Source organism: Mycteria americana, chromosome 18 (assembly GCF_035582795.1).
Source record: "Mycteria americana isolate JAX WOST 10 ecotype Jacksonville Zoo and Gardens chromosome 18, USCA_MyAme_1.0, whole genome shotgun sequence".
NCBI classification, from domain to species: domain Eukaryota; kingdom Metazoa; phylum Chordata; class Aves; order Ciconiiformes; family Ciconiidae; genus Mycteria; species Mycteria americana.
Genome location: NC_134382.1, coordinates 8,789,279 through 8,813,445, shown reverse-complemented (window position 1 = coordinate 8,813,445; position 24,167 = coordinate 8,789,279). Strand labels below are relative to the sequence as shown.

Here is a 24,167-nt window from a genome sequence, read left to right as displayed (position 1 = left end):
TTTAGTTTCCCATTTACCGTGGGAGACCAAGAGCACCTGGTAGCTTGGGGTCACCTAAGCAGACCTGTTCTACACAAACCAGTTATTTACTTGCCTGGTCCTCTGCTGAGAGTGCTTGGCTCTTTTGAGTGCGGCTGTAGCTGTTCACCTTGCCTCCCGCTGTACACCGTGCCCTTGGCCGATCCGGCTGGTGGAGCACAACCGTGCTGTCGGTGAGGCCGGTCACTGCCTCCGCCGCCCCGGGTTCTTCAGCTGCAGCGACCTGGAGGGGTGGGTAACCTAACCTGTGTGGGGTGAGTTTCTAACCCTGGTCACGGACTCCGTTTTCTTTCAGTATACTCAGGTTACTAGAAAATGAAATGCCTGCAAGGAGAAACTCCAACGTGGGGAATTCCTCCAAGCCCAGAACCGCTGAGGCAAATGCAGACTGGAAGCTCAGAGTACGCGAAAGGGCATAGTAAAGCCCGTGAATTGCTGGGCATCCCTAATAGTCCCAGCAGCCATGACTTCTCATTGCTGGGGTGAGGTTCCCATCACACCGAAGACTTGTCCTCAGGTGCTCTGCTAGATACGACTGCAAGGAAGTGAGACGCTTGTGGCAGGAACGTGAGTGCCCAGAGCTCACAAATCTTTTGGGAAGTGGCTGATGTTCTTAAAATGACAATTTCATTGAACAAGGCTTTTTAGCGTGTAGTGAAGAAGCACCCACGGTCTCTTGTGTGCTTAGCTGGGCTGGGGAAGCCCTCAGGGTGACATCGGAGTAGTCTGTTGGGAAAAGTGTTTCTAAAAATAAAGCTGTCGTGAAGTAGGCACTTGGACAGCTGCAGTGGTGGGCTTGCTGCTTACCAGTGTGCTCAGCAGGGGAGAAAATCCTTCCAGATTGAAAACAAATATTTCTGCTGTAATGGTTTGGAGAATATGGTAGTTTCCTCACTTCAGAGGAAAATATTAATGAAGTGGCCCAGCCCAGGGGAGGCATCTTCACCACCGGGATGTCTGTCTTTAACTAGGGAAGGTAACAAAGAGAAGGACGGAGAGAGTGTGGCTGGTGAGCAACAGGAATTCCTGCCCTAGGGCACCTTCCTGCGCCCCGAGGGAGGTCAAAAGTGGCAGAGGGAATTGGGTGGGTCAGGGGAGAGAGCCTGGATGTGAACGTATGCCTGGGGAACGGCTCCTCAGTCTGGGGTGGGACTGAGCTTGGCACATGATGAGCCCAGGCTGGCAGAGCCTATAACATAGTCCTTGTACCTGAGGTGTCTAAAACCAGCGTAGCCCAGGAAGAGCCAGCTTGTCTGTCTGGTCCTGCTGAAGCCTTGGTTTCAGTACAGGAAAAGTCACTGCCTGGAGGCACTGGAGTTGCTCCACAGGGCACAGTGGGATACGGAGATGGTTGGATTCATCGGTATCATAGGTATCATCGGTATCTGCCCTCGGTATCTAGGCTGCTTGCCTACCTGGCTAGCGGGGGGAGTGCCCCAGAAGGCTTAGGAAGCAGTTGTACTACCATCAGCAAACCCTTAGGGTTCAACACTCTACCACGCCTGGCTTCATTTATTGCTTCTTTTTCCCCTGATTTTCTCAGGCACTTGGCTGTTGCTGGAGATCACTGTAAATATTAACAGATCCACTGCTGGTAAACCAAAGTATTGCAAAAATCCCAAGCTTGGACCTAGCCAATGTCATGAGCTTGGCTTAAAAATCATGGAGTTAAACCATGTGGAGGTTCTTTCTCTGTGCAGACAAGGCATCTCCAGGTGGGAAGAAAAACACCAGTCATTGTGAGGGTCCTGGGAAAGCCACCAGACTTGGATTTATTGTGATCCAACAGAAGAGAAGTATGCAATAGTGAACCAGGCTTTTAAAGAAACTGGATAAAATAAGACATCTCTCAGGTCTGTCCTGCTGTTGTGGTTTAACCCCAGCCGGCAACCAAGCCCCCCCCCAGCCGCTCGCTCACTCCCCCCCGGTGGGATGGGGGAGAGAATCGGAAGAGCAAAAGTGAGAAAACTTGAGGGTTGAGATAAAGACAGTTCAATAGGGAAAGCAAAGCAAGGAATTCCTTCACTCCTTCCCGTGGGCAGGCAGGGGCTCAGCCATCTCCAGGAAAGCAGGGCTCCAGCACGCGTAACGGGGACTTGGGAAGACAAACGCCATCGCTCCGAACGTCCCCCCCCTTCCTTCTTCTTCCCCAGCTTTATATACGGAGCACGACGCCCTATGGTATGGAATAGCCCTTTGGGCAGTTGGGGTCAGCTGTCCTGGCTGTGCCCCCTCCCAGCTCCTTGTGCACCCGGCAGAGCAGGGGAAGCTGGAAAGTCCTTGACCAGTGCAGCAACAACTAAAACATCCCTGGGTTATCAACACTGTCTTCAGCACAAATCCAAAACATAGCCCCATAGCAGCCACTATGAAGACAATTAACTCTATCCCAGCTGAAACCAGCACACCTGCGTGAAGTTGCAGAGGGATGTGGCTCGTAAAGGCAGGGCATGCTTCCCTTCAATGCCCAGCTTGGATACAAAAGCTCTTCAAGAACAGGCATGGCAGCAAATTGCTGCCTGGTGAAATTACAGTCTTCCATTCACTTAGTGTACTTAGGAGACCTGCTGTGAGGAAAACACCGTCTCAAAATGCAAGGAATAGTTGCCATTCTGCAAGGCAGAAGGAAGAGGTGAGGCACAGGGAGGCTGTGAGTTCTGAAGAACCGAGTGGCTTGAATTCCCTGCCTGGGGAGAAATGGGTGGGGCAGCGGAAAAAGTGTTTTTCTTTGGGTGGTTTTTTGTTTGTTTTCCTTCAGGGGTTACAGAGGTGTCAGGCTTGCAGATGGTAGGGCAAGGAAGGGCTATTCTGATCAGCGTTTGATTCTTGTGTAGTCCCTGGCTCAGCCCTGCAGTTCCTGGATGATCTGTAGCATTGCTTAGAAAAACGTCCTAGCCTGATTTTTAGGATGCTAGAACTGCCTATGAGCCGCTCTTATCGCTCTCAACATATACGTAATCTGCACTACCATAGGCTTGGTGCCACTGGTGGTCAGCACTGTAACATATTAGATATACATATGGATGTTTTGTCTCTTATTTCCCCAGATTGGAGTCTCTCTCGGGCAGCAAAGCGCCTGTTCATGCAGGACACACACTGCCTTCGCTGCTGCTGCGTGACCCGCGTGGGGCTGGCAGTCTCTCTAGATTCACTTGCCGCGAGAGCACGAGTCACTTGGGGCTCTTGGCTTGGCAAGATTTCAACAAGGAATGGGTTAGCGCTTGTTTTATGCATGCAAATATCATCTCACTTGGTTCGTTTTCCCGGAGGCTGTGCATCATGGCGTGACTTGTCCCCAAATATCTTGGCTCTGGAGGCAAGTTTCTTTTATCGCCCCTGCCCTCTGAATTGCTGCCCAGCGCCGTGCCGGCACGGCGGCAGCCTCTGTGCAGAGGGGATGGAGGACCCTGTTGCAGCCGAGCGCTGCGGCTCAGGGAAGGCTCTTGGTTAGCGTTCAGACGTCAGAGTGGATTAAAATCACCGTCCATCAGGAAACTTCTCTGGCACTTTCATTTGTCATGTGGCTGCTGCACGAAGCAGCCTCGTGCCTGAAGCTGCCTCATCCCTCTCCCTTCTCGGCTCCTGCGCAGGGTGCAGATGCTCTTCTGTGTCTAAAGTGAGCAGCCTGGCTCGCTTTTCCTTAGTGGCCTGAGGGCAAGTTAATGGTTGGGTTGTGGAAGGGGAGAAAAATCTCTGCTGCATGCTGCTGATGCCTTTACAGAACAGATGACCTGGAAGGCTCTGGCTGTCTTGAGCCTGGTAGTGGACTTGGCCTGCAAATACACAGTTTAGCCACTGGCCAGTAAAGCCAGCTCTTGGGCTTTGCAGCTTAGACCCCAAAGCAAAACCTGAGTGCTGGTGGGATGACAGACTGGGGTGTTATATGAGGAATATCCGCTGTCTCTAGGCCAGCTGTCCCCACCCTGCTCCAGACCTTATCTGTTCACAGCTGACAAGTGCAAACCCTTGTAGCTGGACCTGACCCTCTCCTTGTTAGGACATCAGGTTTCTGCATGCATTTCAGGACTGTTGATTTGCGTGGTCTGGATTTTACATGTGAGCTACTGCGTGCTTAAGCCTAGAAACCCAGAGTGGTGCAGGCCGTTCCAAACAGGAAGGGCTCTTTTGCCCAAGTCTGCTCTCTTGGCACTTGGTGGCCCAGTCCACGGCAGGATTGGAGGTCCACTTGTGCCCCTGGTCGCGTGACCTGCGAGAGGCCTGTTTTGGGGAAAAGAATACGTGGGAAGAAATTTCGGGGTTTATCTCATGCTCTGCCTCTTTCTGCTTCCCTAGTTGTGTACGAGCACAGATCCCGACTAGAACGATCCTTGCAGAAGGAGCGAGGGGAACACAAGAAGACCAAGGAAGGTGAGTCTCTTGCGTGGGTGGCATAGCGGTGGCCAGCCAACCTGTCCTGTGGGGAGATGTGTGTTGTACCCAAAGCATTTTCAGCCTTCAGGGCCGTGTGTGGATGTTACTGAACATCCCCCAGGTGAGACTCATCCCTGGTTTGTACTTGGAGAACAGTTAACTGATGTGTCCATTGCCTATGGGCAAAAGGTGCTGGGAGGTGGGTTCTGTTCTCTCGTATTCCTACATGCGTCCTCCATCTAATCTGTGAGTAACAGTACCGGTGACGTGGTGTTTGAGCACCTTAAGTGATAGCTAAACCTGGCACTAGACCATGCTTTTTTCTTGGAAATATGTAAACTTTCTTATAAAAGTGATCTGAAGGTGCCGAGCTCTACGAGTGCTTAATACTAGCATCACTGCACTCCGTAGTACATGGACAGTACAGACTGTCAGATCCTTTAAAGTTGATGTATGGAAGTAGACGGACATATGCAGGACATTTTAAGACCATGAAATACAACAGGAAGTGGAAAGCTAATAGATTAGCTCGCCTGCCTTTCGGCGGAGTAGCGTGCTTGGATGTCGGCCCCCTTTGCACCCGATTGTCGTTGGCAACTTAACAGCTTGGGTTTTATCTTCAAAACTGGTGTGGGGAGTAACGTCACTACTCCTTACTCCTACCTGCGCTGTGGTTCTGGGAATGCTGACCTACCGCGTCCAGGTTTGGCTGTAGCTCTGTGGCTACAAGGTAAGGGAGAAGCTGCGTTTCTGCCTCTTTCATTTATTTGGTGGGGACTGACTGAGAAAAGGAAGCATCCTCATAAACATTATCTTGTCACGGGGAAGGCGGCACAGATGAGTTCCTTTTGGTCTCGCAGAAGCTTTGATTTCTCTTTTCCAGAGTCATCTCTCATTTCAGAGCACCCCAAATCCTTACGCAGCTTCAGTGACATCAAAACGTAGCCGTTTGTGTGCTGAAGTAGGAAGTCACCAATGCACTTGCCTATAGAATGGTAAAGGAAGGATATTTGGGCCAGTCTGGATGGGTGGACAGCCCTCATGGGAAATACTGCCATCTTTGAGGGCATTGAGTGGAGTCTCCTCGCAGCATCTGCGTTCCAGCTCGTTGACCTGCAGCCTTTTGCTCAGCAAGGGGCTGACTTCCTCCTTCCCTCCCCCCACCAAAATATAAAGCAAATCCTGGTTAAATTCCAGCTCATTAAATTGTCTTCTCTTCTTCCATTTCTAGATTTTTTAGTGTATAAGTTAGAAGCTCAGGAAGCTCTCAACAAGGAGAAGGTAGGTATGGTTTATTCCTCAGAGTGTGTGTGTGATAATGGTAAAGATTTTTCTATACCACCACAGTCATGAGGCCAGTGCTGCTGTCTGGAAGGCGTGAAAGACTGAGCGTGTATGGTACAAGACAAATTTTGGCTGGCTCCACCTTGCAAGGCTGTTGGTGTGTGAGGATTTACTTCATCGTAGGGAAAGACTGTGTCGTGCTAGAGCTGTCCTGCCTATTCTCCCATGCGTGATAGCGGAGCAGATGACTTGATTGTCAGCTCCTGGCGTAGCAGGGAGCCCTGTGCTGCAGTCTGAAAAGAGAATTGCTGTTTCCTGGTACAGAAGAGTCCTGGGGAAACTGAATGCAAGGCACACCACGGGGAACATGGCGAAGAAAGGCCATGATGGTGTTGGGGAAAGCACATCCATTGTTTTCTGTCTCCAGGGATTGTCAAGCGATTTCACTAGCCTGTGGACTTCTCATTTGGCAGGGAAAAGGACTCTGCAGTGAGGTTAGGAAGAGATGCATCCCTGGGTTACAGTCTGTCCCGTTCACTTGAAGTTGTAAGGCTGGTTTTATTCCCTTCTCAGAGCATCTGTAGATGAGATGCTGGAGAAGAGGAATTGCTTTTAGCCTGCTCATCTGTGGGTGAACGTCATCCTCTCGCAGAAAGAAACTCATGGATGAGTATGTGAATACTGTAATGGCTGGGCAGCTCCCTTGCAATTTGTGCTCGTTTGCTGGTAATATTTCATATCAGTTAAATTGTGGGTTGTGGCGGAAATCTCCGCACGGTGGTTCGTTTGTACTTCCATGGTGCTGCTTAGTGCCTCGGCCGTGTTGCTTGAAGCTACCCAAACACAGATCCCAGCAGACGGTTGTAAAACTGCGTGTAATGGGAAAAGCTGCAGCGTCTTCCCTCTCGGGTGCCGCTGCTGCCGTGGGGACTTGGCCTTTGAGCAGGGGTGGCTGGCAGCTTTCGCACCTGCTGAAAGAATGGTACCCTGGGGACAAAGGGGAAGAACGTGGCCCTCAGCGAGGCATGAGCAGACCTGTTAAACTGGTACAGACCCCTCTGTGGACACACGGAAATCCCTCTCCGCTGCTGGTTTGTGTCAGCTGAGCTTAGTTTGATAGCTGTACCTAGTTACAGGAGTTTGCTTTAGGCTCACTCGATTGCTTAGTGATCAATTTTTTGTTAAATGGCGCAATTTTTGCGTGTAGGCGAAAGCCTTGGCTCCGGTGCTGTCTGCCTCCCCCTCAGCTGTGCAGAGTGCTCAGCCTGCTTTGGGGGGTTGTACTGTGCACAGCTCCTTCAGCACTGGGCCCGTCCGAGATAAAGAACCGACGACTGGGGAAAACCGCTCTGAATGCGAATGGAGAGAGTGCAATTAATTAGCTGGTGGCTAGGTTATTTTAAAAGGGTTCTTTTCCAGCCGTGCTCAGGCTGTGTGTTCTGCTGGTCACGGAATTGTATAGGTTGGAAAAGACCTTTAAGATCGAGTCCAACCATAAACCTGACGCTACCAAGGCCACCACTACAGCACGTCACCTTGGTCGGCTTGTTCCCAGTCACCCTGTGCGTGCCCGCGTGTGCGAAGGGACAGCGGGAACTCGCTGTTGGTGCAGTGGCTGGGCAGGTGCTCACGTGTGTTTCTCCCTGCCTTAGGTTTTTCTGGGATCTAACGGCACTGTTGCATCTTTTTCTTTCCAGCAAGATTCTATGAACAGATACGGGGCCCTCAGTTCCCAGCACAAGATACTGAAGGTAAGGGCGAAGTCTGGTTTCACGTACTCACCGTCTGCTGCGCGTTAAAGAACGCTCCCGGCAAGGAGAGTCGGTGCTTTCGCTTACCAGAGGTGCCTAGGAGAGACCCAGGGTTTCCCGCGGCTAGGGCCAGCACGGAGGGAGGAGACCGCACAGTGGTGTTGATCTACATTCCTTCCTGGCTATTCCGGTCCAGGGGAGTTTCCTATTTATTCTCTTGGGCTTTGTATCGGATTACAGCCTTCACCTATACCTCGTTTCAATGGTAGCCTTTGTGCGGTTTATCGCACAGGAGCTCTGTTGTTCAGCGTGTTCTTTTCTGGATCTCTTAGCGTGAAAATGGGTCTATTCATTGCAGGTTGCCCTTTGGGTTCATACAATGTATTCCAGTCCACGTAAGAGGCTCAGAGGGGGGCAGCTCTATAGCATTTTATAGCTTATCGCATGCTCTACCTGAAGCATATCTTGATGTTAAAGTTTGCTTTTGTTAGAGCAATCCAACTGTGGCTGGTGACGGTGGGTTTTAAATGTTTTTAGTTAGAGCGTTGGCAGTGAAATGGTAATTGAATTCTGGGATGTAGAAAGAGGGCTGGGTTCCAGCAACCCTTAGCACCGCTGGGTTGTATTTCCTGAGCAGAGCTGGACCTCCAGCTGCCTGGCTTTTGGATTCAAACTTTGGGAAAAGGGAAGTACAGTTCTGTCTCTTGGGTATTATCCAGCACTGCGGATTATGGGAACGCTTCGCAATAGTAACGTTCCTCTTCATAGCAACTGCAGTCGGAGCAGAGTGCTCGGGTCTGCTTGTCGCAAGGGGACAGCGAGAGCATGTCGTCCTGGCTCCCTTTCTCTTGCTTCCTCTTATTGGGGGGGTGGGGATCATCTATTTTTTTTTTAACTACATTTACAACTGATGAAAGACAGGCCAGCCCTTGGGACTGCGGTGTGGTAGATTGCAGCTCCTCCACCCTGAAAAAGCAGCATTCAGCTCAACTTCGAGCTGGTTATGAGACTGAGTAATGCTTCTGTTACTGGGGCACGGGCGAAAAATGCTTCCCACTGGTACTGGCTTCCTCAGGAGGAAGATTGCTGCCAGCAATATCGTGACCTAGGAAGTAGACACGTAACGCTGAACAGAAGCAGCTAACTCTGTTAAGCTGGAGGTCCCAAGTATGACCAAAGACTTCCACGAAGCCACTTCAGCATATCTGGCTTTGGTGTTTCTGGCCACTGCTGTCGTTCCGATCTGTATTGAAGTCATCTATGTCATTAACATCTGCAGCTGGCACACCAGATTCAAAGGGGCAAGGGGCTTGACTTTGTCCAAAAATAGCAGCTGCAGTAGCTGCCTGCGTCTGGATTCCTGCTGGGGCCAGACTTCATCTTACAATTCCTTTCATCCTCTTGAGTGGAGATGAAAATTTTTTGTTAACAGCATTCTGCAGAATGCATCCTACCATTCACTGGAATAGGCAGGCGAGGAGACGGATGGCTTTAAACAAAAGATTTTTGACATGGACTTCCTGAAACTGCTAGAACCTGGCAACTTGCAACGAGGTGTGCCCTTCCTTTGCTTGTGGGCTAAGCATCCAGTTACTGATTCCATTTTGTACAGTGCTACCTACAAAGCTGCTTTCTAAATCACGGCAGAAATACATGTTTTTGAGGTGCTCTTATTCCCTTCTTTCTCTTCACCTGCCCATTTCCCCAGGGACCTCAGTGAGACAGAGCTACTGCATAGCTGAGGCATCTTGGGCACTACATGTCTGAAGAGCAAAGGGAAGGTGGGATGAGGGGACTTGCTGGCCTGGATTCATACAGCTGGGTCCTGGTTTCTGAAAGATTAGCCGACTTCCCGAGTGACATGATTTCCCTGTATCGCGGTGTTGGGCATGACGGGCAGGGACACGGAGCGAAATGTCACGACAGCATGGTCTCTCTGTATTCCCTCACCCCCAGCTGCGTTCGGACAGGATTTGCACAACACTCGTGTTCTGTGTCTTGCAGTTTCTGCTTGACTGAGTAAAACAGCGTATCTATGAGGTAGGGAAGGGAATGACGTTAGTAGGATGGGCAGCTCTGGAGATGAGAGGTTCCTGGCTTCCTGGGGACTGTCAGCATACCTAGCTTTGGTAGGACGGACTGGGTCAAGAACGCTCTGCTTACAGTTAAGTCACTTCTCTGAAAAATAATCACACGTAGCATGTTCCAGACCTCCTGTCCTGTGACTACAGTAAAGCAGCACCTTTAGATTCCTCCTAAAGTTTGCATATGTTGGTCACAGCCATCCTTAGAAACCAGCTGGGAGGGAGGATGCTCTGTTGCTTAATGAGCTGGAGTGGGCCCCAGGTGCTTCGTGTGACCTTGGTCAAGGCACTTAACTCTCTCTTCAGCTTCCTGCTGCTATCAAAGGATGAATATTCCCTCCCTGCTTCCTGACTGTGAGCAGTCTGGGGAGAGGCATTTGCACATCACATGCCAGACAGAATATGGGCTAGAAATTAATTGACCTGAGCTGATGAGGACTTAAAATTCCTTGAATTGCTTAGAGTTTCTTGTTAAAATCAGTTCTCACTTGCTAATGTTGGTGGCTTCTGAGGTGTTTAGTATCAAAACGATTTTAGGGATGCGGTTCCTCTGCAGTGCTTTCTGCCGGTGGCTCTGATAAGAACTAGAAGTGCCTGAGGTCTTTGAAAGCCAAAGCAGGAATCTTTTATTCTCTTTATTTCCCCTCCTGATCTTGTGATCTGATTAACCTGACATCCTCGTCTCTCCTCTTTGTTCTGTCTCTGGGACCCTTCCATACCGATGGTGCTTTCCTCTGCATTGCACGTATTTTTGGAGCACAGTTATTTCTCTCCTTTTAGTGGAGGGTAATTGCTTCAGGGGAGAATGCCTGGGCCACAGATGCTTTGTTTTACTGGGGACAAATGCAATCATCAATGCATTTAGAGGTTTGGGTTTTTTAAAAAAAGAAGATATTTTTTTTTTTACAGGAAGGTTGATTGAAATTGCTGCCTGAGTCCTGAGGAGCTATTGTGTGGAAGGGCCAGGGTTCACCTGTGAGCTAATCAATCTGCATACATAATTGGTGTTCACAAACTGAATGTGGAAGGACTCTCTAGGTTTCCATGGGAACAAAAAAGGAGGTGAATTCTGGTTCAATGGGTCTGAGCAAAAGGATGTCTCAGCATGTTTTGTTCTTGGGCTCTGCAAGAGGGGAGGGGAGAAGAGCTCTTCAACCCACTTCTATCTGATGAATTCTTGGCCTGCTTGAAATAGTCTGTGGTCTTGTGAGAGTCTGGTTATCCTGGCATTTTATGCCCGTGAGTCCCATGTTACTGTGGGGAATGTGGGCTCTCCCTAGTCCCACTGTGTGAGAGGATGTGGTATCCTTGCCAAAGGTCTCCCTCCTGTTCTAGCAGCTTGGAGTGGTGGGTGGGAGAAGAGCCCGGCTGTCAGGAAGCAAACCAAGCGGAGAGAACAACCCGAGCGTTTAGGTGTCCGTGCGTCCTAAGTGACTAGCAATATCTGCACACAGAAAGGCAACGGGAATTAGACCTTAGCCCGACTTAAAGGTGAATTACTCCTGTAATGCAATGCGCAGACGGATGCTACGGCCACCGTGGAGACTATCCTTGCAGGTAATGTTGTCCTTCAGCATGTCTGCGACTCTGGAAAGGACCTCGGATTTGTGCGGTGTTCCACAGGCATTTGGTTTGATATCGGCAAATATTATAGCCTGCATTGCTTTCGCAGAGCAGGGTGTGCAGGCAAGTTGGGAAGGAGTAGGAGTAGCTCTTGGCTGTGTCCCAGAGTCTCCAGCTCTTTTTCAGGCAGGAGTGGACTTGCCACCACATTCTGCTTCCAGTTTAGTGGCTTCCAAGGAGACCTTCCAAACTGCTTACCAAAGCAGAGTTTAATTGGCATTTCACATCCCTCCTGAACCACTGAACACAAAGAATATTTTATTGTATCTGGGATTTCTAGCTACCTTATTGGAGGAACGGATATCTCTTCTGCCTCCCCAAGCAGCTTATTAAACAGAAGCACTCGAGTAGCACTTGGCAATAGCTAAATTTCTCTTCTTCTCCTTGTACTGACTCTTTGTCCCTTCTTTTTGTATTCAGAACCAGCATGAAGATGTCAAGAAGCAGCTGCTTGACCTGCAGCTGCAGCACAACAGCTTGAAACTGGAACATCGTAAGACACTGGAGTCCCATAGCCAGAAATATGCCCAGCTGCAGCAGGAGAAGGACAGCGAAGTCACAAACTTGCAAGGTGAGTGTGATGGAGAGCTGAGAGAACACCAGGCAGAGAAAGGACTGAAGAGCTGAGTTCAGGAGAGGACGCTTTCTTCTACAGGCCCCCAAAAGGTCTGCAAATACCGTAGGAACGCTGCTGTATGACTGGGAGCGTGCGGTGCCTTAGCCCTTCCGTATCTCCTTGGAGCGTTGTCCTACCTCAGGGTGGTGGTGCAGGAATAAGGTTAAAACTGGCCAGGTGTCCTGAGGTTGCATTGAGGGGTGGTGAGAGATGCAGAGCAGGCTATCAAGCACCGTCCCCGTGTGAGAGAAGCCACTGGAGCTCACAGGTCGTGTTTTTGTGCAGGAATGCACACCACAAAAGCCTCTGGCTGCTTGGGCTGGCAAATGCATTGGTCAGGCGGCAAATGCATTGGTCAGTGTAGGGTCACAGAGGAGAGGAGCTTCTTTTTTTTTGGTTTTTTTTTTGTTTTTTTTATGGCCCCGTGGGAGACTGCGTGACCTTGGGTTTAACCATACTTTGAGTTCTCTGGTGTTGAGACCCCTGCGCTGTTATTCTGCGTGGGGCATCCCTGGCTTCTGTCAACACCAGCACTTTCGTGGTGTTATTTTAAAAGCCTGACTGCCTTTTGCTGGCTGCTTACTCTTACTGCAGCTGCTACTTATCTTATTCGTGTAGAATTTGTGTAGAGCCAGGTAAGATAACAAGTTATTGTGCCAGATGCTGATCGTATTCAGACTGTGAAACAGTCCGTGTCCCAAGGAGGTCACACTCAAAATGGGTGAGATGAGCCAAAAGTAAAAGGCAGGAGGCTAAGGCAGAGGTACAGGCCTGTGGTTCCACAGCAGGCTGGGGCAGAAACAACAGGTTCGTCCATCAGATAACACTGGCTTACCCTATCCTTTCTCTGGTGGGTGAGTCTAAGTTTTCTCTCTGCCACAAAAAGAGATGCTTTTTGTAGCAGAGATAAAACACTGTGACACTTAGGTATCCCATCTATTTCAATACACATTTTCCACGTCTCTGTACACTTTTGACAATGGAAACCAGTTTCTATACTACTAAAACCCTGTAAATTCTAACATTTAACCTTGGGAGCAAATTAAACATACTTTTTGTAATTAATGGTGTAGGTCTATAACAGGCATTTAATAGTGCAACTATTGCAGAGAATGCTGATCCCTTTAATTCTCAGAGTATTTCTATTTAGTCTGCTGTTTAATTAGATTGTGGGGTTTTTAAGGTTCACATCTGTTCTTACTTAGATTAGGTCTGGGAGAGCAAAATCTGCTGATGTTTTGTTTGGTTTTTTTTTCTGTGATCAACAAAGCCCTGGTATCTGATGAGCACGCCTGGGTTAGAAGGGGGGAATTGAGCACAAGCAAGTGAAACCCAAATATTCGATTGTCTCTTCTTGAAATATGCAGCCCCCCAATGAAGTAAGAAAACAAATTCTGCCAGAGGAAGGAGAATAACTATCAGAAGAACAATTCAAAGACAGAAGCTAGTCAGGAAGGTCTGCTTAAGGCTGGGATATTAATACTCTCTGTCCATCTTCCCAGGCTACTGTTCACTTGGTACCATCTCTCCCCTGTGCTTTAAGCTCAAAGCTGGCTAGTAAATCTTCTCTTAAGTGTTCGTAACCGTGCCATGCGAAAGAGCGAGACAGTCTCATGAGAGGTGGCAAAGACAGAGAGCTAGTAGCATAGCTAATGCCTCATTTTCTTTCCTTATGTTCCACCGGTACTTTCTATACATAATGTGCCCTCGGGAGACGTGCTGGAAGATGTGCCTCTGTCGGGGAGTAGAATAGAGAACAGAAGAGGTATCCGAGCGGTGGGCATTGCTCAGGGCCGTTCCAACGGAACGGAGGGATTTTTGCTGGGTTCAATTGCAAAAAGGAAACCCTCACCCCAGGGGATTTTTGCTAGATTCAGTTGCAAAAAGGAAACCCTCAGCCCAGGGGTGCTGGGGGAAAGCAGAAGCCCGCTGGGAAGTGTGAGGGATTGCTTTCACAGGTAGAGCTGGGTTTGGTAGCTTCTCTCGGTGGCCCTGGTTGCTTTACAGCTTTGGGGCAGCTCTCAGGTTGGACGTAGCTATCTACGTGCAGAAGATGCTGGGATCTGGGGACGATGCAGCTGTGCCAGGTGACTCAATGGTTGTGGTGCTGTTGGGCTATCTGTGCCCTGTTCCTGAAAATCCCTGCTTCTGGAAGTGCTTTTTGAATGCTGGTTAATGGGTTACCAGTATATGCTCAGATAGCTGAAGCTTCCTGGTCTTGTCAACTGGGACCTCTAATCCTGTTTGCCTTCTCCCTCTACTCCAGGCCCTCTCCTGTTGCATTATGAACTATTTTCTCCTCTGCCTTATAGGAACCGCAGTCTATTTATGCTGCATTTCACACCCCCAGCACAGCCTGTCCTCTGCTGTGCTTCCCCACGCTAATTCTGTACGCTCTCTTTTTTTTTTTTTCTCATCACACATTGGCACAGTCTGCTCTGAAGGCAGAGGGATGGTTTTGATCTTTGAGCTTCTGTTGGAGATAAGGACCCTGTAGTTGCAGCGGAAATTTTCTTCCCATTGACACCAGTGGTAAAACTCCTGACGAGGTCATTGGGACCAGGATTTCATGTCTGCCGTGCTGGTGGTAGAGGAAGGACACACAATGGCATGAAGGTTTTGATTTCCAGTTTCTGAATATGCTTTGAAGACCTAGATGTTGCTGAGGTATTGGCTCAGTGAAACTGCAGGATTCTTTTGGACATGTCTCCCACACTTGAGATGCATTTGGTTCTCTTGAAGGCTTGGGGGAACGTCTGTATTGTAGTCAGAGGACTTAGCAGTAGCAGTCTTGTGCTAGCTGTCATCTAGCCTGGACTAGCTGCCTAAAAACATACCCCTTATTCACTGCTCCAGGCCAACACCCACAGCTGCGTGGGCTTTCGGCACTGTGCGTACACAAGGTAACTCAGTTAAAGCTGTTCTAGCTGTAGTCCCGTAGGACATAATGCCATATTTCCTTCTGGGTGCAGGAAAGACAGAGCCTCCTTTTCTCAGTTGGATGTTAACCTTCACCGCAAGGCAAGAACACAGCACCCAGCCTCAATGGCAAAATGTCCTGTCCCAGGGATGAATGTTATAAAAAAAAAAAAAGCTATACCCCTGTAATCACAAATACCTATAATCTTGAGCTGAAATCTTGCATGCGATTCAGCCTACTTTTCAGCAAAGTGACCATGCTGTTATGGAAAAAACTTCCATCCTTGTCCTGGCAGGTGCAACTATGTTTGCAGAGAAATCCCAGTGCGTGCAGTTCTAGTGATATTTTAAGAGAGCTTCAGGATCCCAAATAAGGCTGACGTTTTTTGACGCAGTCTTTCTTTTTGCTGGAGGATACACAATTATATTCAAGGCAGTGAAACGTAAGTGCATTGTGTGTCTTTGCACGCTCCAAAGTACTTCAGTGGCGAGAGCCTGAAAGGAGCCCAGCCTGGGGGCTGCACGGCGCAAGCTTGCTACCTAACAGCATAGGAATAAATCTGCCTGAAGACCAAGTTGTCCTGCGGTTGCTTTCCGTAAGTGGGTTGTGGGGTTTTTTGTTTGTACCATCCTTTCAAGAGGCAGCTTCTCTGTGCAGTAGGAGGGACCCTCCTTGTTGGATCTGCTGTGGGTTCAGGAGACCCGACAGACCTCTCTTGTAGTTGTTTCTCAACCTTCCAGTTACCACAGGTAGGGGCAGTGACTGCTGCTCTCCCTCTTTTTCAGCTGTAATGGGTAAGGGAAATGAAGAAACAAATATCTTATTCTGATAGCAAGCCCAGCAAGAGCCTGACCTTGATAGCAATAGTTAGCAGAGACACTCCAGAGAGGAGAAAGCTCCTTGGATGGGCAGGACTCCTGCGTGCTGAAAGGAATGATGATTCAGGTTTGTCCGTGTTTGGCTAGTGCTCCTCTGATTCCTGGGCTTGGAGAGATCTATGAGGTCAAGAGGAGTTTATGGTAAGGAAGAGAGATACTACACTTGTGTCGTGGTTTAGCCCCAGCCGGCAACTCAGCCCCACGCAGCCGCTCGCTCACTCCCCCTCGGTGGGATGGGGGAGAGAATCGGAAGAGCAAAAGTAAGAAAACTTGAGGGTTGAGATAAAAACAGTTTAATAGGGAAAGCAAAAGCCATGCACGCAAGCGAAGCAAAGCAAGGAATTCCTTCGCTCCTTCCCATGGGCAGGCAGGGGCTCAGCCATCTCCAGGAAAGCAGGGCTCCAGCACGCCTAACGGGGACTTGGGAAGACAAACGCCATCGCTCCGAACGTCCCCCCCTTCCTTCTTCTTCCCCAGCTTTATATACTGAGCACGACGCCCTATGGTATGGAATAGCCCTGTGGGCAGTTGGGGTCAGCTGTCCTGGCTGTGCCCCCTCCCAGCTCCTTGTGCCCCCGGCAGAGCAGGGGAAGCTGGAAAGTCCTTGACCAGTGCAGCAACAACTAAAACATCCCTGGGTTATCAACACTGTTCTCAGCACAAATCCAAAACACAGCCCCATAGCAGCCACTGTAAAGAAAATTAACTCTATCTCAGCTGAAACCAGGACAACTTGTGAAAATAGCATGCTCAAGCAATTTTCTTCTTCTCTTGCAGATACAGTCTTTAAACTCAGAGAAGAGAGCAAGCTTCTTCGGAAGGCCCACCAGGAAGTTCACTCTCAGCTCCTTAGCGCCCAGGTAATCAACAAGGGGGTGTTTGGCCACATGGGACCATCTTTAACTGGGGTCTGGGTGCACCATCAAATATTCTCTAAGTAATAAATCTAGTTGTCAACTGTATTCCAGTGTGGTGAGTTGCCTAAAACAGTGCTGGTAGGTGCTGGTGGTATAGGTGCATTCTGTACAAGTAAAATTCTCCAGCCTGGAATCTGTCCCAGTAGCTGAAAATACAGGTGTGCTACACAAGTCACTGTGGTTCAAGTGGACGTGAACCAGCATATTCCCAACCCTGGGATGCCTCCTGTCACTTACCCACGTCTCAAATACTTCCAACCTTAAATGATGATGAATTGCCTCTGTTTATGCCTATAAAATTAATTGCAGAGAGAAACAGCGATGCAGAGGTGCCTTGCCTTGCTTGCTGAGACTGCAAATAGACACTCAACAACCCTGGGAAAAAGATCCCCTTCTGCATCTCCCTGTGAAGCCTTCGTAGAGAGGGAGACCTATACAAAATTTGGAAAGAGCTATGTAAAAAAAAAAAAAAGAGAAGTTAGTGTTCAGTAGTAAAAGTGCAGGAGTGATGCTTTTGGAGGCCGGGGCAGACATGCAAGGGGTGTTGGCTTAAGACTAGAGAGGCAGAAAAGCATTTTTCTGCAGGGGAAAAACCAAAAGTGTTGTTGATACGGTGTTGTGCTCATGCTATGGAGATGGTGTGAGCCTCTTCAGCATGCTGGAAGTCCTGACCTCACAGAATTCTGCTCACCCAGCTGAAGCTGGGAGCTCCCAGATGACTTGGGAGAAGGGAGAAAGCAGGGTATGCTGGAGAAGTGGGGGGACCTTGTGTCTCTACAGCGTCTGTCTGAGGCTCTTGTACTGAGCCAAGACACAAGCAGCTTTGTAAATACACTTTAAAAGTCACGTCGCAGTCTGAATTAGCCTTTTCTGCTGTTAATTAACAGCCTTCTGCCAAGCACTCCTTTGGATTATAGGATAAGCCCAGAAGCAAGGAGCTAGTTGTGGTTAGATGCTGTTGGCAACTGATTCTTCCCCTGAACTGGATGCTGAACTTGAACGAGAGGTGGGGGGTAGTGGGTTTTGACTTCTACAAGATGGTTCTTGAATTCTGGCCTGATCTGCCCTGCAAAATAGCAGGGACTAAGTGGCTCTAGGGCACTGCAAACTTCACAGATAACTGGTTGCTCCAGGCAGGAAGCCCAGCTTACTGACATTGCAGGCAGCTGTCACTTGATAGCTCTTTGGCTCATGTCAGATGTGGTTTGAGGGGTCTCCGGTGGACCGTCAGTGTATTTGACTTGCCTGCCTCCAGAATCGTGACTTTCCACCAAACTGCATTTTTACCCTCCTCTTCCATGTGGCCAAGGCAGACTGGTAGGATTCTCTGCAGTGACGCTGCCTGCGGTCTACTTGTTGGAAACTAAACAAGGGCTTCCAGTCTCCTTAGGGGTCGGTCCAGCAAGCCTGTACCAGGAATTGAAACAGCACGTAATTACAAGCTTCTCCAGTGCCCCAGCAAGTCTACATTCACACCTCCTGCTATCAAAATGCATCTCAGCCTTCATTTTTAGGCCTCCTGACCAAACTTTCCAAGTAGCTGCCAATGTCACTGCTCTGTAGCTTGTTCTCAAGCAACATTGAGACCCAGTCAGCTCCCGTCATAGAGGCCCTGCCATCGACAGCTTGGGTCAGTATCAGTTGATCAAAGGTCCTCTGTTTGCCATTATGTATTTCTGCTTTTGTCTTGCTGGGTCAATGCTGAGTGCGTTTGCATCTGGCACGCCGTGTAGGACCAGTCCTGAATTACTCTTCAGCAGAGTACCCTTAAAATGCTATTCAACTAACCGTGCTGCGTTAGAGAAAGCAATCGGCGGTTCAAGTGTGCAAAGTAGTGCGTACTCTGAACAGCGTTAAAAAAAAAAACTTGGCTAGAGATAGCTGAGGCTCCAAAGTCAAGCGCTTGCAGACTGGCAAACGTGGTGGCAGCTTTTGCGCTGCCAGTCTTAACTTTAGGTTAAGACTCAGTGTCGTGACCAACGGGAAAAGTGGTTTGCAAGAAATAGCTCACTGTCATTTCTTGCCAAAATTAAGAGTGAGCAAGAGTAAAAGGATTTGCCCTGGGTGTGGGAGACGGGGCTCCCCTCCCTGCTCTAAATGTACTAGACAGTTGTGTAACAAAGTTGTGCTCCAGCCATCTGTCTGACTGCTATTTCTGGCTCTTATGGAAGTGGCGGTGGTTGATAGAAAATACTTGGGCTCTTTTTGACAATAAGCCTAGCGTTAAATCTTAAAGTTTTCTGTTCGCTTTTCTGATCAGTCCTTTTCAGTGTCTAATCAGTGTTTCGTAGCACGAAGGCGAATGGCGTTGCCTTTGCCTTCGGTGGGGTGAGATGCCGTGCGTCAGAGCAGACGCCCACAAAGGCTCCCAGCTTCTGTAGCAGCCCTGCAGCTCTTCATCGCAGCGTCGATTTGCGCCGCGTATCCTGTTGTTGATCTCGGTGAAAGTTTAGAGGAGTAATTTGCGCTCTAGACGACACGCTTGAATCCGTGGAAGATGACCAAGTTTCGCAAGCCCTAGCCAGCTTACGGAGCCTGCAGTAGCTGTCGCATCAGTTGGTCTGCCAGGTAAAGCGAGGCACGGAGGCATGGAGCGATGTACGCGCAGCTCGCTGTCGCAGGGTGCGAACAGCGTGTGGGAGCCTGTGCGTTGGGCTGCTCTAAAGCTGCTTCCCCTCTGGGCTGAGCACCTTGACAGGCTTTTGGGTACAAGTTTTGCTTTCACCTAGGCTGTTCTGACTGGAAGCAGTCTCCTGCCAGCTAGGGCTACACCCCATGAACTGTTCTTGGCTTCCTTTTCCTTTCCTCGTTCCTTTTATGTTAGCTTTGCTGAGTTGTTTTGTTGGGTTTTGGTTTGTTTGTTTTGTTTTAATGTTAATTTTAAGGTCAAATTTCAGGGGGAAGGAGTGAAATCAGCAGAGCCTGCTCAGGAATGAATTTCCTGCTAAACTTTCCTTGCTGCTTGGAAGCTTTCCTACTGCGCTCAGCCCCTAATGGGTCCATTTCCAGGTACCCTGGCAAGCATATGAAAAGCTCTCGCCCCTCGCTTTCCTATTAATAACTGGGGCAAGAGTGGGGAGCTCTTCCTGAGTAGCTTTTTCAAGCCTTACTTTTCAGGGTTGGAGATGGAAGAAATAAGCTGCAGTAGAGAGAAGTGTTGCATTTGCTTAACAGTCTCGGAGAATCAATTTTCATTTGTCTCGCAAAGTAAATTGAATTGTCAAGTAGGATTATGCCAATTATTGTCAGCCCCGCCGAGATGAGCACGTCCATGGAGAAATGCCTCCACAGGAAGAAAAAAAAAAAAAAGCCAACCTTGAAGGTAATGTGTGTGTGAGGCACAGGAGGAGAGGGAGCCGCTCCTCACCAGACCCAGGATACGATTCTTGTGCAAGGGCGGGAGCTCTGTCAGCGGCTCGTGCACTGAATAGCTTTGGTCAAAGACTCGGTGTCGTGGGTCAGCGTGCGATAAAATAAGATGTCAGGGTAAGAGCGTGCGATAAAATAAGATGCAAGACTTGGCAAAGGGGGAGTACAGAACATCCATGAAATCTGGAGGGAAAGCCGAAGACTAGCTTGGGCTTGTCATTAATGGTTGTGGAATATCTCCAGCCTATATGTATATATTTTTAATATATATGTAATACACTACTAAAGAGGATTTTTATATATATCTGTGCTGAACAACTGGCCATAACGGAGTGGCTGTTCTCAGCAAGGAGTTGTTTAACCCTGTTACTGTGTGAGGTTTCTCTGCACCCTTCTCATCCCCTCAGGCGCAGATGGAAGAGTTCAGGCAGCTCAAGGAAGCTCTACAGAAGATGCCAAGCTTCAAAGCAGGAGGAGCTGGGAAGGGGCAGCAGCAGCTGCAGGTGCCGAAGGAGCAGCCCGTGGCACCGGCCCACAGCCAGTTGCAGCTGGTGAGGCAGAAGGTGTGCTACCCCCAGGAAACCCCAGGGAGGAGAGTTCTGCAGGGCTTCTGTGGGTTTTCAGCACGGGGCTTTGGACTGGAGGGAACGGAGCTTGTTCCTCGAGTTTGCTCTTGTCCTTTCTTCCTTGCAGGCTTTTCCAGTCAATCAGGAGAATCGTCCTGTTGGGAACCCGCTGGCATCACAAGTCTCGGGGGTTCAGAAGCAGGCAGATGGCCCTCTGCTGCAGGGCCAGAACTCGTACAGTAACGACGGCCCGAGGCCACAGGCTAATGTGCTCTTCACCCATCCAGCCCCGCTGCCAGATGCCAATTCACTGCCAGATGCTATGCCAGCCTGGCCGGCAAGACGCGGGGACGGCCACGTGATCCGATTCACCCGGACCATGAACAGTCTACCAAACGGGAACCCAGTAAGTTCTGCACACTTGGTGCTTGCTTTGTGTAGCCCTTGCTTTTGAAGCTCAAAAGGATGATATTTGTAATGACGTGCATATTTGCATTCCACTTCCCTGATGGGGAAACTGTCCTGGCCTCAGGTTTCAGACTCCTGTGTACTCTTAGAGTTTGTGGCTTAGTGGGTGGGCTCAGATGAACGGGCTGGGGTTCTCGTTCTGGATCCTGCTGGATCTGCAAAGAGTAAATCATACAAGCAGCTCCCTTGCCTGCTGGGGCGATCGGGAGTGAGCTTATACAAAGTAAACCTCTAAAAAAATGACAATACTTGCGGTGTGGTTAGACTATAATTGCACTAACTATTATAATGGCAACACATGCGGGTTTTTTTAGAGGTGGCTGTGGTGTTCCTGGTTGGTTTTTTTTTGGAGATTCACCTACCCAAGACAAGCGTGGGTCACATAGCATCCAAATTATTACCTCTTGGCGGTGTGGAAGGAGAAGGACCTCTTTTACTGCAGGCTGGCTGGACAGGACTGTAGATTTGTTCTGGAGCACTTCTGAATCTGTTGTTCTTTGACAAAGCATTTTTCTGGCCCATAACCCTGCCCAAATGCAAGGGAGATCTGCAGGTATCCGCTAAGATTAGGAGCTTGCGTATATCCTTGTGTATCTTGAGTTCGCACGCGTCTTCTCTGCAGGATCTAAAGATGGTGATGCGCATTCAGGTGAAAAGCAACGAGGAAAGCCAGGCTCCTGGATTGTCACTGTCTGATCTGAAACAACCCCCTGCAGCCGAAAAACCTCAGATGCCGGAGAACCACCACTCCAGAGGGAGCAAACAAGTGCAAATGCAAAGGTTGGTGAAACAAAACTCCCTTCTACTCTCAACGGTCAGGCTCAGAGGTATCGCGCGGGCTGGTCCCTGGTCCGTCTCTTCTTGTGTTTATCGTAGTTTCTACTTGAAAGATGGCTGAAGAAAGCGTTAGTTATTGGTCCCGCTGTCATCTAATTCTTGTAACTGCATGTTGCTGCCAGGTCTCTACCTCGGCCGAAGCAGAAGCCTGGTCGTGTTGCAGGCAGCGTTGTGCGATTGAATGCCCAGCTGCTGTGGGTGCTGTGCTGGCAAAAAAAAAAAGCTCTTCTGTTGTTGATGCGTGCTCTGTAGGCTGCCTTTGCATTTGAACTGTTCGGTAAAGCGTTTGTGTGGGGAGCAGAGAGAAAGAGGAGTTACTGCGGAGTGAGATCAGGTCAGCAGGGATTTCCCGCTAGCTAGAGGAGAGGGTGGGATGGGAGTCTGAACTGACTTCAAGAAATCTCCTCCCTTTCAGTGATGGTACTTAACTATCCTGTTTTGTTTAGCAAACTGAAGGAATTCTGCATGATGGAAGTGACCCATCTGCAGCAGCAAGGGTGGCTAAAAACTCCCTCAGTTTCTATAAATAAGAGGCATTAAGTGGTATATTAGAGCTGCAACTTGCTCATTTTTTTCCACTAATTAATCAGTAATCTGCCAAGCTCTGCAGGAACAACCAGACACTGAGGATCTGAAAGCTTCTCATCTCCAAGGTTATATGGTAATCTAGAAGCAGCAGGCAACCAGCCCCAGTTAGGTACTGGAGTTTTTTCTGGTTTTGCTTCTAGGGCAAAGACAAACTCCCAAACTCTGTATTCTCTCTTCTGTGTTTTCCTTCCTCCCAGGGAATGGAGCTTGGGTTCCTGTTGCCAGTGCACTTCTGAGGTACGCTAGGGATTTTCCTTCACAGAGCCCGATTAGAACATGAAATCTCAGACAGGTCTGAGACCTGTGATCCCAAAACTATGGGTTTTATCCAGCATGGGATAAAACAGTTTACAGCAATAGTTCACGCCAGAAATGAGGACACAGCCAGAATCCATCAGACAGCGCGGGCTCTCGTCCTGTCTGTGTTCCTGCATACCTGCACTTGAGATGTAGTTGATCAACTTCAGCTTCATCTGGAGAAGCCAAAGCAATTCAACCGTATCAATACAAGGATCAGGGTTTACAGTAAAAGACTTGGAGCTGGTACAATCTTCTGAGCTTAGCTGAAACCTTGGTTTTAAAATTCCCTGCAGCTTGGGACTGTTGCTCATATCAGGCATCCTCACACACAGACCCGTTCTTGGGGTGAAGGGGAGAGGAGAGCGCTGGGGAGGGGAGTCCCTTGGAAAGGGCAGAGGGTCAGGGAACGGCAGGAACCTACCCGTTCCCTGCAGGTAACAGAACATATAATTCCTGCAGTATGCTACTTGTATTGCTGTAGTACCGGGGAGTCCAGTCAGGGACCAGGACCCTGTTGTACTGGATGCTGTACAGGCACAGGAGAAACTGTTTGCTGTCTCAGCAGCACTCACAGAAGACCACTCTGTTTTGCAAAAGGAAGAAAATGTCTTTCTGAGGCTGCAATTCATCAAAGTCTGGCCATAATCCAAAGACTGACTCTGAAAATAGTGCTTCCTCATTTAACTTATTTATCCCTTGCGTGTGTCCCGGTCATATCTGCTCGGTTTACTGGAGCAAACAAGATTTAATTTCTGTTTTATCTGTAGAGGAGACTTCTGGATTTCATTCTAAATTCAGCCTGATCCTACCCATTCTTCTCTGCCATTTTTGTTTGTTCACTTAACCTGTAATCTTCCCAGCTCAGAGATTGTGCTTTGCATATTTCTGTAAAGGGCAATGTCCTCCCCATCCTGCTTTGATAAATAACATCTGCACGGACACACAGAGTAACAGCACAGAGGATATTCTGCCTTTTCACAGGGAGGGCCTTGTGTGGGTGCAGTTGAAGGCGAGGGTTGAAGTCGCGATGGTAGAATGGCCTGTCCTCAGCTACGTAGAGCCTGGAGAGGATACCGTCGCTACTCTGTGAAAGAGAAAATGCAAATATGGGATTTGTTTTGGCAAATGATTTCTGCAAGGACAGAGATCGTGGTATGTTTGGTGTGCCTTTCTCTTCTGGATCTATCATCAAGGAATTACTGAGCAGCTGGAGGCTGTTATTTACACTGCATGAGATTTGAGATAAGGAGTGCATAGACCAACTTTCTCCGGAAGGTGTCAATGCCAAGAACAATATCAAACTGCAGGAGAGTACAAAAGAAGCCATGCATCCGATGCCAAGAACAGTTGCATTGGGTGGCTGAGACCAGCAGATTCCAGATGAGCTCTTGATGGCCAATTTGCATTTTGATGGTTTTATAATGGGGAAATCTGAGCTGAAGGTTGGGTTATGATTTTTCTTACTGAAAGTTTTGTGTGGTGGTAGTATGCTGGCTTTAAAAAGCTGCTAAAGCTAAGGCCACTTGTCCTTTCTCAGCAGTTAAAAACTTAAATGT

The 24,167-nt window shown here is 48.9% G+C and overlaps 1 protein-coding gene and 1 long non-coding RNA gene across 9 annotated transcripts in view; one reads left to right on the top strand and one right to left on the bottom strand.

Annotated features, from left to right (window-relative positions):
- The window catches only part of LOC142418681 (uncharacterized), a 53,252-nt gene that overhangs the window by 5,376 nt on the left and 23,709 nt on the right, over positions 1 to 24,167 (top strand). For 6 of the 7 annotated variants that reach the window (XM_075520860.1, XM_075520861.1, XM_075520859.1 and 3 more), the window contains exons 2-9: positions 4,333 to 4,407; positions 5,642 to 5,691; positions 7,392 to 7,445; positions 11,573 to 11,723; positions 16,344 to 16,426; positions 20,260 to 20,415; positions 20,546 to 20,824; positions 21,509 to 21,666. In XM_075520860.1, the coding sequence (XP_075376975.1) occupies positions 4,333 to 4,407; positions 5,642 to 5,691; positions 7,392 to 7,445; positions 11,573 to 11,723; positions 16,344 to 16,426; positions 20,260 to 20,415; positions 20,546 to 20,824; positions 21,509 to 21,666 (1,006 nt within the window). The remainder of the gene's footprint in view (positions 1 to 4,332; positions 4,408 to 5,641; positions 5,692 to 7,391; positions 7,446 to 11,572; positions 11,724 to 16,343; positions 16,427 to 20,259; positions 20,416 to 20,545; positions 20,825 to 21,508; positions 21,667 to 24,167) is intronic. The other variant, XM_075520856.1, reaches the window with a different exon arrangement.
- LOC142418686 (uncharacterized) overlaps positions 1 to 24,167 on the bottom strand; it is a 49,793-nt gene that overhangs the window by 12,841 nt on the left and 12,785 nt on the right. Inside the window, exon 3 of one of the 2 annotated variants that reach the window (XR_012778369.1) lies at positions 23,465 to 23,695. The exons of the other annotated variant lie outside the window; for it this stretch is intronic. This is a non-coding gene — a long non-coding RNA (uncharacterized LOC142418686). Of the gene's footprint in view, positions 1 to 23,464; positions 23,696 to 24,167 lie in introns of those variants that run through there. 2 annotated transcript variants of the gene reach the window in all.